The following is a 16,656-nucleotide window of genomic DNA, read 5'->3' on the forward strand; positions in this document are numbered from 1 at the left end:
CATCTGCTTTGAGGGTCCAGCGTTAGGATGGGTCAAGTTCAGGGAATTGCATAACCCATTTCAATTCTGGGCAGAACAATACCGTCACGGAGTAACGAAGTCAATTTGAACTCCTGTGCGGCTGCTGCCGGAGTGCGAGAAGAAGAGTGGTTAAAGGGGGCATTTATGTTTGGGCTTGGGGAAGAGATTAGGGCTGAAATCCGTTTATTTGAGCCCAAGACGCTGGCCCAAATCGTGGACTTGGCCCAGTCCATAGAGGCGAAGAATGGGGTGTTACATGGGCTGAAGAAATTATCAAGTGGGCAGCCCACAACTCATTGGGGATCAATCTCGGCCCAATGAGGAGTGAGTATCGGCAATAATGTTTCGGGTGGACCACGAACTAATATCATCCTGAGTTCATCGAACCAGACAGGAAATAACTTAACATTTAAGTGGCGAAACAACAAGGGGGTAGTGGGGGTTTTGAATCACACTATTACTTCGTCCTCATCGAAGGCGATGGCTGCAACTCCTGCCGGCAGCACCAATCGATCAAGATGGCTGACACCAAAGGAGATGAAGGTGAAGATGGACAAAGGAATTTGTTTCCGAAGTGACGCACCATACTCGAGAGGGCATCAATGCCCGCTGAAGCAACTCAAGGTGATGCTCTTCCACGAAGGAGAAGCAATAGAGGAAAACGAGGAATCGAAATGGGAAATCACAAAGCAAGGGAAAGAGGTTGAAAATGAATTGATGAGAGTGGAACTCTCTCATAGTTCACTGGCAGGATTTGATTCACCACGCATGATGAAGTTTAGAGCTCGAATTGGAACATCTACGGTGGTGGTTTTGGTGGATTGTGGTGCTACGCACAACTTCATCTCCCAAAATTTGGTGGAACCACTGGGGTTGAAGATTGAAGGGGTGAGGCCATTCCATGTAGTATTGGGAGACGGGAAAAGTGTTAAAGGGCAAAGGAAGTGCTGTGGGATCCCAATCAAAATCGAATGGGCCATTTTCGTTCAAGATCTGCTTCCATTTGAACTTGGCAATGCGGATGTAATCCTGGGAGTCGAGTGGCTATCATCTCTGGGCGACATCCGTAGTAATTGGAGAAATCAAACCTTGCATTTCCAATGGGATGGGCAATAGGTGAAGTTGAATGGTGATCCCTTGCTGCTCAGACTGGAAGTCACTTGGGCCAGGTGTGGAGGATTATTCACACCATAGTTGTCAAGGCATTGGCGATGCCTTGGCGTCCTGGCGGCATTAGAGGGTCTGAGGTGATACTTGCCTCAGTTGAAGCCCATAAGGCGGTCGCCTCGGGCTTTGAGGGGTCGCATCGGCATCGCCTCAGACGCCTCGGACCCTAAGGCGCCTTATGGGATTTTAAAAAACCACCATTTTTTATTCCAAATCAAAGGCCAAAAATAAATTGGAAATTAGATTCCAATAGGGAATAATCTAATGGATGAATGCTTATATAAATGTTACATGCGATACATGGGATCATCTGTAACATCAATTCATTAACAAAAAAAAGAAAAAAAAACACAAAAACACAAAAACAAGAGGGAAAAATCGAGAAATTGTCGAGTGAAAACCCGAAATCCCTAATTCCTCTCCCTCTACTACTCTCTTCCAGACGATCGACGACGACCACCAGTGAAGCCGGCGACAGTCAGAGACATCACCGGCGACAGCAGTACAACTGCTTTTACTTCTGCGACTCTCTTATTTCTGCTTCTTCTTTTTTTCGTCATACAAAATCCACCTTAGTTGCAGCGGCAGCAAGCCAGCAACCTCCAGCAGCAGCGGAAGACTGTAAGAGCAAGATTTTTTTCCTTTGTATACTTCTCGTTTTCGGTCGCTCTCGAGTTGGCAGCACTGTATCAGACAGCTAAAGTTGTAACTTCTCGACTCGCCTTCTTTTCCTATTTCTGTCTTTGATGAAATCGTAGGATTTTTTCCTTTGTATACATTCATTTAGCCTATCAAGATGATTGCATTAAAATTGATACTTGGGTTTACCGTTTACTTGCTGGTTATTAGCTTGTGTGCTTTTGATCACCCTGTCGTTCTTATTAATTAAGCAGGATTGATCACCATTGCTACTAGTAGGTCCCTGCAAACAGCCACAGAAAACCTGCAGTATTTTGGTTTAGACTTGGATTAGTTAGTTGTCTTCCATACTTGACGATATACAGGAATTCTTGCGGAAGAATAAATTCAAGAGCCAGAATGAGCTTTTGCTCTTCTGATTGGGTGATTGGGAAATTAGAAATCAAGACAGAACATCTGGATTGATGCAGGGATTTTAGAGGTCAGAATATAAAATCAAGAATGACCAAAATTATTGATTATGAAGTAAACAGTTACGAGATTCAGAAGAAGAATGACTCAGTTTAGGAATCAGAATTTCAGGAACTTTAGTTGCAATGGGAAAATCAGGAAAATTGGTCCTTAGAGAGTTGAGAATTAATGGAATTAGTGTATGAGATGTACACTAAAAGGTAAAAATTTCACTTAAAACTCCTCGACCGCCCCAAAAGCGCCTCGGAGGGCGCCTCGTCGACTCATCGCCTCAACTAGCTAAAACCACCTCGCATTGCCTTGTCGCCATGACAACTATGATTCACACTGGAGAAGGGTTTTGGCCGAAGCTTATGAACAACGATTTAGTCTTAAGTATCCACTATAATGAAGGAATGCAAAGGTTATTGAGAGAGTACGAGACTTTATTTGCTGATCCCACTGGCTTGCCTCCTCAGCGAATACATGCTCACTCAATTCGGTTGGTCGAGGGAAGTAACCCATCAAACATCAGACTTTATCGTTATCCACACTCTCAGAAGAACGAAGTAGAAAGGCTAGTTGGTGAGATGTTGAGAGTAGGATTAATAAGGCCTAGTGTAAGCCCTTATTCCAGCCTTGTTTTACTAGTGCAAAAGAAAGATGGTGGTTGGCGATTTTGTGTGGATTATCGCGCACTCAACAAGCTGACCATACAGACAAGTTCCCTATAGCTGCAATCGACAAATTGCTCGATCCAAATAAAATACGTTGCATGTTGGAGTGGCCCATTCCAAAGAACCTTAAAGCCTTGAGGGGATTTCTGGGGCGGATAGGATACTATCGGAGATTCGTTAAAGACTACGGGAAGATTGCCGCTCCCCTTACAAATTTGTTGAGAAAAGATGCTTTCCATTGGGATACTACTGCCACTTCAGCATTTGAAGCTCTAAAAGCAGCAATGACTACTATTCCGGTGTTGGCTATGGCTGATTTCTCTAAAGAATTTGTAGTGGAGACAGATGCATCTGGATTAGGCCTAGGTGTTGTGTTGATGCAAGAGGGTCATCCCATTGCTTACTGGAGCCAGACCCTCTCACCTCGAGCCCGTGCCAAGTCAATTTACGAAAAGGAATTGATGGCTGTGGTATTGGCAGTATAGAAGTGGCGACATTACCTTTTGGGGAGACATTTAAAAGTGTGTACTGATCAAAGAAGCCCGAAATACTTGATGTATCAGAAGTTAATGGCAGAAAATCAGCAGAAGTGGATCATGAAGCTGCTGGATTTAACTTCGAAATCATTTACAAGCCCGGTTGTGAGAACAAGGCAGCAGATGCATTGTCGCGCTGCACGGAAGAGGAAGTGCAACTCTCTAATCTGACAACAACGGTTTGGGAAGAAGGAGAAGGTTTAGAAGAGGAAATTTGTACTTCTCAGCGATATAAAGGTATGGTTCAGTCACTATTGGGTGGTTCAACAGACTTTCCAAATTATCAAATGTAGAATGGGACTCTTTTCTATAAGGGAAGGTTGGTAATTCCTAAAAACTCAAAGTACATCCCTAAACTATTGACTGAGTTTCACGCTACACCATTTGGAGGACATTCGGGATACCTACGTACTTATAAAAGGTTAGCTGCTGTGGTGTATTGGGTAGGTATGAAAGGGGCTCTTAAAGAATTTGTTGTTGGCTGCGACACATGCCAAAGGAGCAAGCACCAATCAATGAAATCGGAGGGATTGCTTCAGCCTTTACCTATGCCAGATCAAATATGGGAGGACATTAGCGTGGATTTCATTGGTGGGCTACCAAAGACTCGAGGAGGGGATACTGTGTTAGACTGTTAGTTGTGGTTAATTGACTCTTTAAGTATGGGCCTTTCATTCCACTTACTCATACATATACAGCTAAGGATGTTGCTATCGTCCTCAGCAAAGAGATAGTCCGGTTGCATGGATTTCCACACTCCATTGTTTCCGATAGAGATCGAGTCTTCACGAGCAACTTTTGGAATGAGCTGTTCAAACTAGTAGGGACGCAGCAGTGCCTACCACCCCCAATTGGATGGCCAAACCAAAGTTGTAAACTGTAGTTTGGAGATCTATCTTCGCTGTTTCTGTGCTAGGCAGCCCCGTAATTAGACCATATGGCTCCCATGGGCGGAATATTGGTATAATACCACATACTATTCAACCACCAAGCTAACTTTGTTCCAAGTTGTATATGGGTGTGCACCTCCCACACTACTAAGGTGGGAGGGAGACTCCTCCAAGGTGTATGAGGTTGATGTTTATCTTCGGGAACGTGATAGCATTTTAAAGGAGCTGAAACACAACTTGCGGGTAGCACAAGATCAAATGAGAACTTTTGCAAATCAACACTGTAGAGAGGTTTCTTACCAAGTAGGGGAAGAGGTATTTCTCAAGCTCTAGCCGTATTAGTTCAAATGATTGGCCAAGAGGCCTAATGAAAAGCTTAGCCATCGTTACTATGGCCCCTATTAGATTGCAGCTCAAATTGGTCCCCTAGCTTACAAGCTCAGTCTTCCACCCGTCTCTAAGGTACATCTAGTTTTCTCTGTCTCACAATTGAAGAATTAGGGGAGCCAACATCAACACACAACCACTCCCACCATGTTTAATTGAGGATGGGGAATTACAACTCAATCTGGAGGAATTGGTGGAAATTCGTTACTCCCCTCGGGGTACCCTTGAAACGTTGATAAAATGGAAGATCTTACCTTCATGCGAGAACACTTGGGAGGAATTCAGGGAACTGCACGAGGAATTTCTAGAATTCCACCTTGAGGACAATGTTAGACTTAAGGGAGGGGGCATTGATAAGCCCCTTATAACTCGAGTATACAAACGGAGGAATAGGAGGGAAAGCATCGGATCATCACCAGCAAATATCAGAGCCAATCCAACCAGCAAATGACAAATGGCAGGATAGTATTTGGCAGCATCCACAACCATGCTGAAATAGAGGCATGCAGAAGATGCACCACGTGGCAGGGAATGATTGGAGGGAGTGTGGGAAGTTTGTAGGATTGTGGTACATAAGAAAAGGAATGTGAAAAGTGTGAAGGGGGGGGGGGAAGAGAATGGAGTGGAAAGCAAGCTGAGCTTGCTTGGGGAGAGCAGAGTCTCCCAGGTAGAATTTCCAGGGTGTTTTCTTGTATTTGTTCAGTTTGGGTAGGCAGCAGTAGTTTTACTATTTCATGTTGATGTAAGCTTTGTTAATGCAATCTCATTTCAATGGAATGATTCAAGCGTAGCATTGCTGTTGTTGTTCTACTTAAAGTAAATTCTGCAGATTAAGAAAATGGGGTCCTATCAAATCATTTAAGGGGTTAAGTGTTCAGATACTATGTTGTGTCCATTCCAGTTGGAAGGTTTTCTTTTAATCTAAGTCTGATGTTTATTGCTTCTGCATAGCAAGCATATGCTGTATTCATCTTCCTGGATTTTGTTGAGGAACTCAATTACTGTTGTATGCGTTTTTTTTTGCGCCAGAATAAAATAAACAATTAATCAATGCCATCTAGTTCATTTATTTTTCAGTTTTTTGTATCCCTTTTCTCCCATACACCTAACTTACTATGCTCCCCCCCCCCCAAAAAAAAAAAAAAGAGGAAAAAGAAAAAAAAGAAGCAACCTTGCACATTGCAGAAATGGCACTCTCACTGCAACTCATGGTTTCCTCTACATCGAGCCCCATATGTGTCTGTAACCTGAATCCACCTGTACTATATAGAGCAACACTTCCCTGTAAGGATTATCCCAGTCGTCAGTTCAAATCCATGAGAATGAGAAGACCTTGTCGTCCTATCCTTGCAATTGAAGAAGAAGGGAAGCAGGAAACCACAGTGTCTGAGATGACGAACAGCAGCATTGGAGCAGAAGATGCAAAACCGAACAGAGGAGATAAAATGACTGAAATAGCCTCAGAGATCAAAGAAGAGATGAAAGCAAGGAAGGAAAGAAAAGAAGGAAAGGGGGAAGATCTGTGGAGAGGAGTGGTGGAGGAGATACAAGAGATCGAGTGGCCTGTGTTCGGAAAGGTTGTGGGGACTACAGGTGTTGTGTTGGGTGTGATTGCTGGGTCAAGCGTTGTGTTGCTTACTGTCAATGCTGTCTTGGCTGAACTATCTGATCGAGTTTTCGTCGGCAGAGGAGTCCAGGATTTCTTCAGCTAAGGATTACATAAAACTTTGCAGACATATGTCAGTATGTTGATCTTCCCTTTTTATTTCTGTTCTCTCTTTTTGTCTCTTATTACTTTAAATTTGGGGTGGGGAAGTTTTGGTTAAGTCAGTTGGATTGGTGGGTGCTTTACCTGCCTTCTTCAATGCATTGTGTATTTCAGAAATTGGTAGATTTTTCCTGTACAGCCCCTTAAGGATTATTAATAGTCCAAAAATCTGCCTGCTGCTTATTGCTAGTTCCATGGACATTCAAACTTTGTCAAATATTATCTAATTACTCCTTCTGATTCCTTTGTATGGAACCTGAAGGTTTATGAATTGATTGCTCCTTAAGCAACTTTATAGTATATTATTGTTCAATGCTTAGAACACAAGTGTGAAATCCTTAATACAGTGAGCAACATAGATTGAAATGGGGCCTTGAACTTTGTCCATAATTAGTTCCACCAAAGGAGTTGAAAAGTGGCTTCAACAAGGCCATGTAGAGAAGTATGTTGAGGCTGGGGAATTCTTTTCCCCCTCTTTGGCAAAAAAATTCACACCCTTCATTCGGATAAAGAAACCCCTCAATTCTTCTTTATACCATGTGATATGCTCAGTATTAATGTACTTCATGGCTCATCTGATTCGCCCCCCTTTCTCTCTCTTTCCTCCCCCCCCCCCCCCCTGAAAGAGGTTCTTTTCGGGGATGGTGGGGTGGGGGCTCTGCTACATCCGCATGAGGATTTAGGGCCAATCATTGATATGCCACACACCTGAACCTGGTGATATGTGTGGTTAACACAAACTCCTTGAATTTATTAATCAGAACCTTGTTCAGGAAACCATAGTCCCATATTGTTGCATTACTGTGGTTTTTTTTTTTTTTTGTTGAAAAATATTTTGAGGGCAAGAATCCATGTAGCCGACCCCATTTAGTTGGGACAAGGCTTGTTGTTGTTGTTGAAAAATATTTTCTGAAATCTGTTGAGAAGGCCGATAAAAGATTGTATAAACATCAGAAAGAGAGAAAAAAGGGGGTGGGGGTTAGTGACGGATATCATGTACTGATAAAGTTCAAAATCCAGGACCGTGTACTAAAATAATAATGGCATTTTGGTCATTTATACTCTTGGCACCCATGGGAGGGTGTCATCCGGAAAGATGCTAGACGATAGAAGAAAATGAAAACTTTAAAACAAAATCTGTAAGCAATAGTTGTTTTTCTTTAATTATTATATGGCAAAGCAAACACAACCTATGTAAACTTCGATTAGGGAGATTTATGTAGAAGATATTGGAACTACTCAAGTCAATGGAGAGTATGCTCTTTGCTAAATTTTCTGATCTTCTAAGCTCCTCTTAAGCTCAAGCCAAAGTAACCTACATTATCATTGATCGGCTAAATAATGCAATTTGTTGCCCAAATGAAATGGTTGATGTACCAAATCCAGGCCATAAATTGATACTTCTGCTCAACGATTTATCATTACAGCATCCTAAAAAGTTGTTTATGATCTTCAAAGCTTGGTTAGCAATTTGCATCTCCTGGTGGGTGAGGAATAACAGAGTCCAGTGTTGTGCCTGCAACAGTCTGGTGGAGCAATTGGGGGGGCAGCGGAAAGTAGATGATTCTTCTTTTAAAGTTCTTCAGCTAACCCACTCTGATGATTGTCCATGAATTTCTCATTAACTATCACAGTTAGTGGTTTTCTCAGCATTAGTGTCTCAAATACGCTTGTTTACCATGCTGCATCTCAAAAACAATGACTTTATGAGATGCAAATAAGAAACATAAATTTGTTTCTAATGAATGTTAGAGCATCAGAGTCGTGCCTTTGTCGAATTGCATGAACTATTTCTTATTCTTTGATAAGGTACTGAGTCTTATCCAGGAGATGAGGTTTAGAGATGGAAAGGAGAGCTCTTATCATCATCTTAGATGCATTTAGAAGTTAGAACCAGCAAACTTTTTAATGCCCCTTCAGTTTCCCCAGTGTTACAGGTCAGTTTGGTTTGTGCTCTAATTTCCAGTCTGAAGAAATTAGGACATCCCATATTGAATTTCTATTGCAAATATAAGGCTATCATGTAAATGCTGTATAACGATCAGATGCATTGACCAAACAAATCATTTTACCTTCTTTCAGGCAATTGGAAATGATCAGCTAGGCTGAAAATCCCTCGAGATTTGATTCAGGCTCTGAATGTTACACAGGATCAGACTGATAATTTGGTGTAGCCATGTTTCTGAGATATTGAATTGTACTGAAGTTCCTTTGATTTATGTTCTTGAGAACTGATCTTAATCTAAGTAGTCAACCATTTATGTTTTCATTTCTTCTGAATTGCAATGAAACTTTGAAAATGTATTTGTGACTTAATGAGAACTGTCTATTAAATGGTGCAGAGTTTCAGATTCTAATTACAGGGAGGTGTGCTGCCTGAACACAATATGATAGCAGGTTACTTTCAAATGGTTGAGATGTTGGAATTAGTTGATCAAATTGGTCTCACTCTTCCTAAAATGATTGAGAACTTGTGTCTTCTGAGCGGTTACAAAGTGTTTAATATCATGTCTACATGGCTGTTCACAAGAGATGCTTATCTTAAGATAATCTGCAATAAATGAAGAACAAGTAATTTATGTCAAGAATGGACACTGTTTCTTTTCTGGGTCCTAGTAATCAGCTACAGGAGTTGGCTTTCATCTTGTTTGTTGTAGCGTTCATGGTGCCCTTTGTACAATCCTTGTTCTTTAGCAAATCTCAGTTCATCTGATAAAATTAAGTGAATGCACACTTGTCTCACCAGCCATGCATTGTTATCCTTTGTGTTGCATTTATACTGTTTACATTGTTTATTCATTACGATCTTTGGTCAATGGTTGGTGCCCAATGCAAGATTGGTTGAGTGGTAAAGATCCATACTCTTAGTGGAGAGGTCTTGAGTTCGACCCTTGCGGATGGCATTTCATTTTCAGTATTAAAAAAAAGCACCAGTACCAAAAAAATAAAAATAAATAAATAACTTAGACATTTTTTGACAAAAGGAGTGGACTAATGATCAAGTGGGTATACACAAATATATAGAAAGAGATACAAGATATAAGAAGATTGAAATTTGCATCATTCTTAAAATTTGACACGTGGCAAATTCAATTATTTAGTAAAGACTCATTGACTACATTGATCTTCAAGTGGAAAAAATGGATATACCTATCTCTTATGTTGTATATGATTTTGATGTACCTCAATGGATGGGATGGGAAGGGAGTGTGAAGAACTGAAGGTTCCAATCTAAGATTTTGGTCATGCTATCTCTACATAAGAGGCTGTCATTGTGTTGTAAACATATTTATATTGCACCAAATTCATATACAATAGAAAACCATCCATTAATTTCCAAGTTCTGATTATCCTTGTTCTTAGGCCATTTGGACTAACCTCACCCATAGGGTTAGTGCCAGTTTTACTCTTTATTGGTAGGAATATGAGTGACATTAGATTTGGAAGTATTTTGATGAACTCACGGAATGTCTCTTCTAACGTTTTGCGGTACTCCTGCTATTCGGGTTGGTTTCTCCACCAAAGTAGCTTTGTTGTTATAAAAAAACCATAGCTCCTCATAGCATAAAATGTGAGACAGCTCTAGATGGAATTGGTTGAATATAGTAACAGCTGTTCTGAAGAACTGTTGCTCCTGCAATGCTGCAAGGAAGAAAAATACTTGTACACTAACAACTGGGATGACTCAATGGGGGAAAGAAACTACACAGCCCACTCATCTGCTCACAAACCCAACCCTCCCCAGAAAAAGAAGTCATAGAGTTTACTCACTTGAGCCTCATCCCATTATGTGGTTCATGTATATGAATCATTTTCCCATTCCAATCCACACTTAGGACCAGGATTTTTTTCTGTTATTTCATTACCAATGTCATTTTCAGGGACACCTTCAAACCAAGGTACTTCTTCTGCTATCTCACATGGCAGAACAACCTCAATTGACTTGCTGAGATTTGTTGAACCCTTTCTTCGCTTTGCCCACTCATGCCAGATTATTTCTATTTCACTTCCAATAGAATTGGGAACCACAGCACAACAAAGACACCTATTTCTCCCCTGCCATATGGTGCCATTGGGCTCTGTTCTATGGTGCCTGGATCTCCATTTTTCTCAAATACTGTCTCTCAAGTCCCCCTCTTTGAGTTTTTAAGAAAGATATCAATCACACAACATTCAAAATGCACCTTTCCACTTCAGTCATCCATTTCTAATTCTTAGGGTAACATCATGCTCTATTTGTATTTCTTTTAGGTAAAATGACACTAAAAGCATTGACATTGATTGTCAATATAGATGCTTTGATATACCTCTTGGCAATTTTGACTCAATACATTCATGCTTTTCTTTTCCTGCTGCTCTAGTTTACCACAATAACAAAATGGAGCTTAAACCTATAACAATACTTGTCCTCCCAACACACCAAATTTTGTACTTCTCAAATCTTCTATATGTGCTTAAGTTCCTCTTTACAAACTCTATTCTTTGAATATCTTGGTTGTTTCCAACAACAAGTGCAACAGATGTTGAATCCTCAACCTGACTTCTCAGATGCAGTCTTAAATCTCCCTTTAATGAACCTAGACTATGAAAACCTCAAACTTCTATCAGAAAATTTCATAAATTTCAAGAGTGCATCTAAGTGCTCAGCCATCCTCAGCTATATTCAAAAATTTGAGCTTTTTATAAGTTACGATTATGTTGTAACAATTAACAGAAACTAAACAGTCTTATTAAATGGTTTTCAGTTTTTTTCTTCCCCCCCCCCCCGGTTTCACACAGCAAGAAACACCAGAAACTGTTTTTCAGTAAGTTATCAAACAGGTTCTAAATCTTCTTGTGAAGTAAGCAAGCCCTGTAGCAATGCAAGTCCTTGAATCATATTTTCTAGTGCTCATCAACCCAGGATCTTGTGCTGCCAATGGCAAATAAGGGAACCTTTAAAGGGAAGGGAAGAAAAAAGGAGGGGGGGGGGGGGAGGAGAGGAAGAAGTGAAATTGAAACCACTAAAATTCCAAGTAACTGAGTAAAGCCAAACACCAACAATCTTTTAATTTCAACAGACACAGAAACCAGATGCTATTAACAGAGCCAATCCTGATGTATGAGCTAGGGAAGTTTGTTCCACGATTACCAGATGGTCAAGGACTTGAGCTAAAACAACCTCTGCAAAAGCAGGGCTATAAAGGCTGCATAAGTTATGGACCTCCTAGGACATTGCACCCAAATGTGGGGGGAAGATCCTTGTGAACTGAGTATGCCTTTAGCCAATTTAGATGTATGCTAAAGGCAGAACCTACAGTTTGAACGACTGTCACTTTGCTCGTGGTATTCTATTTTGTATTCAGTCAGATTCATGGCTCCTAATTCAATCAAACACAAATTTATCAATTTCTAACAAGCAAAATAGGTCAATATTATTTAATTAGCTATTGCATGGTTGATGAGGTCTCTGATTATATTCAGGTTCTCAATCTATCCTCACATAAAACAACCCTCTGATTCACTGTTATATCCACCCGAAGGAAAATAGAAGATGACCTCAGAGACCAGTAAACTATAAATAAGCACATCCATAGACATAGAAGTAAAGCAGCAGTAAATCCACATACAACAACAAAGGCGTGCACACACACACACAAAAAGAGCTAAAAATTGGAATTAATCTCAATTGAATAAAGAAACAGGAAAATTTGTATCTTATACGGTTATCCACATCAAGGATCGAAAAAGAAAAGTAAATGAACAGATTAGAGATTTAACTTTACAGAAGTACAAAAATCCTGGTTTTCTAACAAAACCCAATCGCAGGTTAAAGGCTGGATATCTTATGATCTCCCAAGACACCGCTCGCGGGGGTGGGGGTGAGCCTTGTGAACCAGGTATGTCCTTTAGCCAATTTAGATGTATACTAAAGGCAGAACCTACACTTTGAACAACTGCCACTTCAGCTCGTGGTATTCTATTTAGTATTCAGTCAGATTCATGGCTCACAATTCACCTCACAATTCACCTGACACATATTAGTCAATATGTAACAAGCAAAAGTAGTCCAATATTATTTAATTAGGTGTTGCATGGTTAATGAGGTCTTTGGTAATATACAGGTTCTCACTCCATCATCACATTTCATGGTGGAAGTAGAAACTCCTAAACTCAAAACCAAGAAGAAACCAAGGGATAATTGAGAAAACAACCCTCTCATTCACAGCTATATCCACCCAAAGAAACATACAAGACAACCACAGAGACCAGTAAACTATACATAAGCACATCCATAGACATGGAAGTAAAGCAGCAGTAAGTCCACATACAATAACAAAGGTACACAAAAAACTCAAATACCAAGAGCTGAAACGATTGAAATTAATCTCCATTGAATAGACAAACAGAAAATTTTGTATTTTATATGAATATCTACATCAAGCACGAAAAGAAGAGTAAATGAACGGCAGATTAGCGAGTTAACTCTCACAAAAGTACACAAATCCTGGTCTTCCAGCAAACCCTACCGCGGGTTATACTTAAACACAGCAACCATCTCGAACCCCTCAAAAATTGAAAAATTTTGAGCTGCAATACAATCCATATACTAAACCCTAAAGCTCTTAACCTAAAAAAAGAAAAAGAAAAAAAAAAAGAACAAATACTAAACCCTAAGACAAATAAGAAATCTAGGTTTCTGGTGTAATCTTGAGAGCTTTGATCTTAAATCTGTACCTTGGCGCCCTAGGAATAACCTGACTTGGGCCCATATGCAACTGGCCAGGAGTATCGGTAAGAGGAGGACCATCATCATAAATATAGCCAACACGATGCCCACAACTGCTGCACTTGATCTTGGTTCTTTTCCTTTGAATTCCCCAGTAATTTACAGTCTCGAAGAACGGCATGAGTTTATCTTCTTGCTTAAATGTGAATTTGGTTTCATCAATTGAAGCAAAAGATAGAGTTCCTTTGTTACCTGCCTCGAAATAGAAATCCGGAGGAAAAAGCCGGCTGTTCTTTAGATTCAAATTGGCTCCGCATTCCACACAACTGTAAGTTGAAGCCATTGAAATTGATTGAACAGAAGATGAACAGAAGCACCCAAAAGAAGAGGGAAGTTGAAGTTTGATATATATACAGAATCGAGAAGAATTTCAACGCAAACAACTAACCTTAGACTTGAAGGAAAGTGCAGAGAAACTTCCCAACCATCAGCATTCAAATAGAGCCTGGCCAAGCATGTTCTCTCTCCCCCCCCCCCAGGTAGGAAACAAATATTAAGGAATTGGGTGTTTCGGGAGTTGGGTTGTTGAGATCAGATTTGACTAAGCTCACCAATGATTACATGACATTCTGCATTAAACCTAATCAAGGTTTGAGGGATCTCACCAGAATAATCAGCGAGTATAATTCTTTCTATAACCACTTTCTTTAGCAAAATTCCAAAAGATTTTTTGAACAAAAACAAAAATTCCCACAGATTTCATAAAAAAGAAAGAAGCAAAATTCGAAAGATTTGAATAAAATATGAGGATGTCAAGGAGATATTCCTTTCTCATTCTACTCCAAAGTGGGTGGTGGGCTGCTCATTTTCCATGATTTTATAATATATATATATATATATATTTTATATATTGGGAATGAGAGTATTACATAATATAAGGCCGGACTATACCCTTGACTCTGAGAATATTTGATTCTGACATTCTTTTTGTTTTGTCAAGAAATTCCAACCTCCTACTTGAATGTGTTGGCGATTTAATATAAATATTGAGTTGAGGGTTATTACATACATGATTAGAGCGAATTAAACACTAACTTCTTCACTCAGAGATATTGATCGTTGCCAAGTGCACGAACCTTTTGGTGGTCATAATCTTATATTTAAATGTATATTACTTGGGACTTATTGATAAAGATATTCTCCTAACTTCTACAATGCCATAATCAAAGAATATGTGTATGAAAACATCAACATAGGTGGGTTTCTATGCTTCCATGTGAAAAGATACTCTTTTGTATTTGACCCCAAGGTTGTAAGGGATGAATTACAACTTGTGTTCCTTCTATCAAAGTGAACCGAATGTTTTCAGTAAGTTTGAATAATTCCAATGATTCTTGGTCTTCTACAATTTCTTCTAAAGGTGATTTCTTTACAAAGCTAGCAGGTAGGTAAAGTACTTTTGAAAATGAAATTGTCAAATATACACAATGCTTTTCATGAATGTGGGTCTTTTTCCACATTCTAAATTTAAAATCTTTTTTTGGCACTTGCATGTTACACATGGAGGACTTCCAATTAAGGTCACCTTGGCTCAGTGGATTTCACTTCGACCTTTATGTGTTTTTTGTGGCAATTATGAAGAGTCCATTTGGCACATTTTCATATAATATGATTGGTCCAAACGTATTTGGGCAATGGGCCCCTTGGGGCGGAGGACTGAATTTCTTGCTTAGATGTCATTGCTCAATCTTTGCAGATCTCTGTTGCTTACCTCTGGTCTTGATAAACCATCTTTGCGATCAGGGGTGGAGCTAAGAGCCTAAGATTGAATGTTGGAGGGCGGTCGAATAATGAGTTTGGATCATGTGTTGGCGAGCACTCACGCCTTTTCATCATACATCTTGTTTGAGCCCATAAGACCCATTGTGAATCCCACCTCTAAATTATTTTATCATATTCTGACATATTAAGATTCTAACTACATATCTTGAAAGTGAGAGAATACATGTACTTAAAAGAGAAATATAGTGATTTACCTAAAGTACCTTATAGTGAATATCCTAGTCACTAATACAACATGAGGTCCGCATTAAAAATTTACTTAAATTAATAGAAGGACTAAAATATAAAAAATACAAATTATAAGTAAATTATAAAAAATATATTGAAATAAAACATAGGGACTAAAATTGTACGATTAGATTGGTTACCGTTTTAAACTTTAAAATATCAGGAAAGAAAGAAGGTAATTAAGAAGAAATTGTGAGAGAAATTGTAGGAGAAAAGATAGATTTGAAGTTTATTAACTAAATATGGGAAAATAGTTAATTTTCATAAATTAAGTTAAAAAAAATTAGTTATCTAATAGAATCAATGGCTGAAATTCTAAACATCCAACTAATAAAACTTAAATTTTGTAGAAGGTTAGTGGAGTGGTTGTGAACCTCATTTCTCAGTGGAGAAGTCGTGGGTTCAATATTTAGAGAAAGTTTAGAGATTTAAAAAAAAAAGGGATAATTACTATTGCCCCCCTGTATTTTGATTTTATTACTACTGTATCCCCTGCACTTTTCAAAATTACTAATCCAACCTTTAACTTTGTCTACAATTACTATTGCCCCCCTACCGTTAAGTTCCGTTAGTTTACTGATGATGTGGCAACTTTATATTTTCTCAAAAACCCCAAAATACCCTTATACTTATCTCTTTGCTTATTTACCTTTTTGTTAAGTTACACTAGTACCCTTAATTAACTGTGGAGAAAAAAGTAACTATAATCCGTTTTATTCTCAAAAAAAAAATAAAAATTGATTGAATAAAACTCAAATAGAAACCAAAGAGGAAGGAAAATCAAATTCAACTCAAATTGGAAACTGAATATCACCTAAAATATTTTCAAAATAAATGAAGTAGGATTGAATTCCCACATTAATCAAAAAAAGAAGAGGTAAAATGAATTAAGGATAAATGAGGTAGAATGATCAAAAGGAGGCAAAAGAAAAAAAAAAAAAAACGAAAGGAAGGGGAAAAAAAGAATATGATCTTATTAGTAAAAAAAAACAAGGGGGAAAAATTATCCCATAAAAAATTGTAATGATTATGATTAGATCTAATAAAATCAAACGAAATTTAAATGAGATTAAACGCTATAGTAGTAATTGGAATTTAGGAAAAAATTTAGGGAGGGGGCAAAATAGTGTATTTTCATAAAGAAAAAATCAAGAAAAAAAAAAAAATAAAAGTTTTAAAAAATGAGGGCCGCCCAAAGCCCGCCTGTAGTGATGGATGTTCTCATTATTATTGTTTCTTGCTACTCTATTTGGACTTTCCTTAGTAATGTGCCATTCAATAATAAGCCTCCTGACCCTATGTGAGTTTATGGTTCGATGAACAAGGCATTCGGCCTCCTGGT

The 16,656-nt window shown here is 38.9% G+C and overlaps 2 protein-coding genes across 12 annotated transcripts; one reads left to right on the forward strand and one right to left on the reverse strand.

Annotated features, from left to right (window-relative positions):
• Nucleotides 1-1,554: 1,554 nt before the first annotated feature.
• On the forward strand, nucleotides 1,555-9,425 carry SECE1 (secE/sec61-gamma protein transport protein). 11 transcript variants are annotated; one of them, XR_016173418.1, is made up of 4 exons: nucleotides 1,555-1,893; nucleotides 5,914-6,510; nucleotides 8,363-8,472; nucleotides 8,618-9,425. XR_016173418.1 is itself a non-coding variant. In XM_089155311.1 (3 exons), exon 2 carries the CDS (start codon nucleotides 5,955-5,957, stop codon nucleotides 6,477-6,479), a length of 525 nt encoding a protein of 174 aa, XP_089011437.1. In that variant the 5' UTR covers nucleotides 1,555-1,893; nucleotides 5,932-5,954; the 3' UTR covers nucleotides 6,480-6,506; nucleotides 8,618-9,424. The 11 variants fall into 11 exon arrangements, 10 of the variants coding, with proteins under 10 accessions (XP_089011437.1, XP_089011438.1, XP_089011429.1 ...); XM_089155311.1 differs by lacking the exon at nucleotides 8,363-8,472 and having other exon boundaries at nucleotides 5,932-6,506; nucleotides 8,618-9,424; XM_089155312.1 differs by lacking the exon at nucleotides 8,363-8,472 and having other exon boundaries at nucleotides 1,555-1,809; nucleotides 5,932-6,506; nucleotides 8,618-9,424.
• Nucleotides 9,426-11,874: 2,449 nt separating this feature from the next.
• On the reverse strand, nucleotides 11,875-13,686 carry LOC149015403 (uncharacterized). Its single transcript, XM_089155796.1, has 2 exons — nucleotides 12,534-13,686; nucleotides 11,875-11,892 (listed from the first exon to the last, which is right to left on the reverse strand). The coding sequence occupies exon 1, from the start codon at nucleotides 13,585-13,587 to the stop codon at nucleotides 13,207-13,209; it is 381 nt and encodes a 126-aa protein (XP_089011922.1). The 5' UTR covers nucleotides 13,588-13,686; the 3' UTR covers nucleotides 11,875-11,892; nucleotides 12,534-13,206.
• Nucleotides 13,687-16,656: the final 2,970 nt, after the last annotated feature.

This window comes from Hakea prostrata, chromosome 5 (genome assembly GCF_041222555.1).
Source record: "Hakea prostrata isolate BN-2017 chromosome 5, UWA_Hpros_2, whole genome shotgun sequence".
NCBI lineage: Eukaryota > Viridiplantae > Streptophyta > Magnoliopsida > Proteales > Proteaceae > Hakea > Hakea prostrata.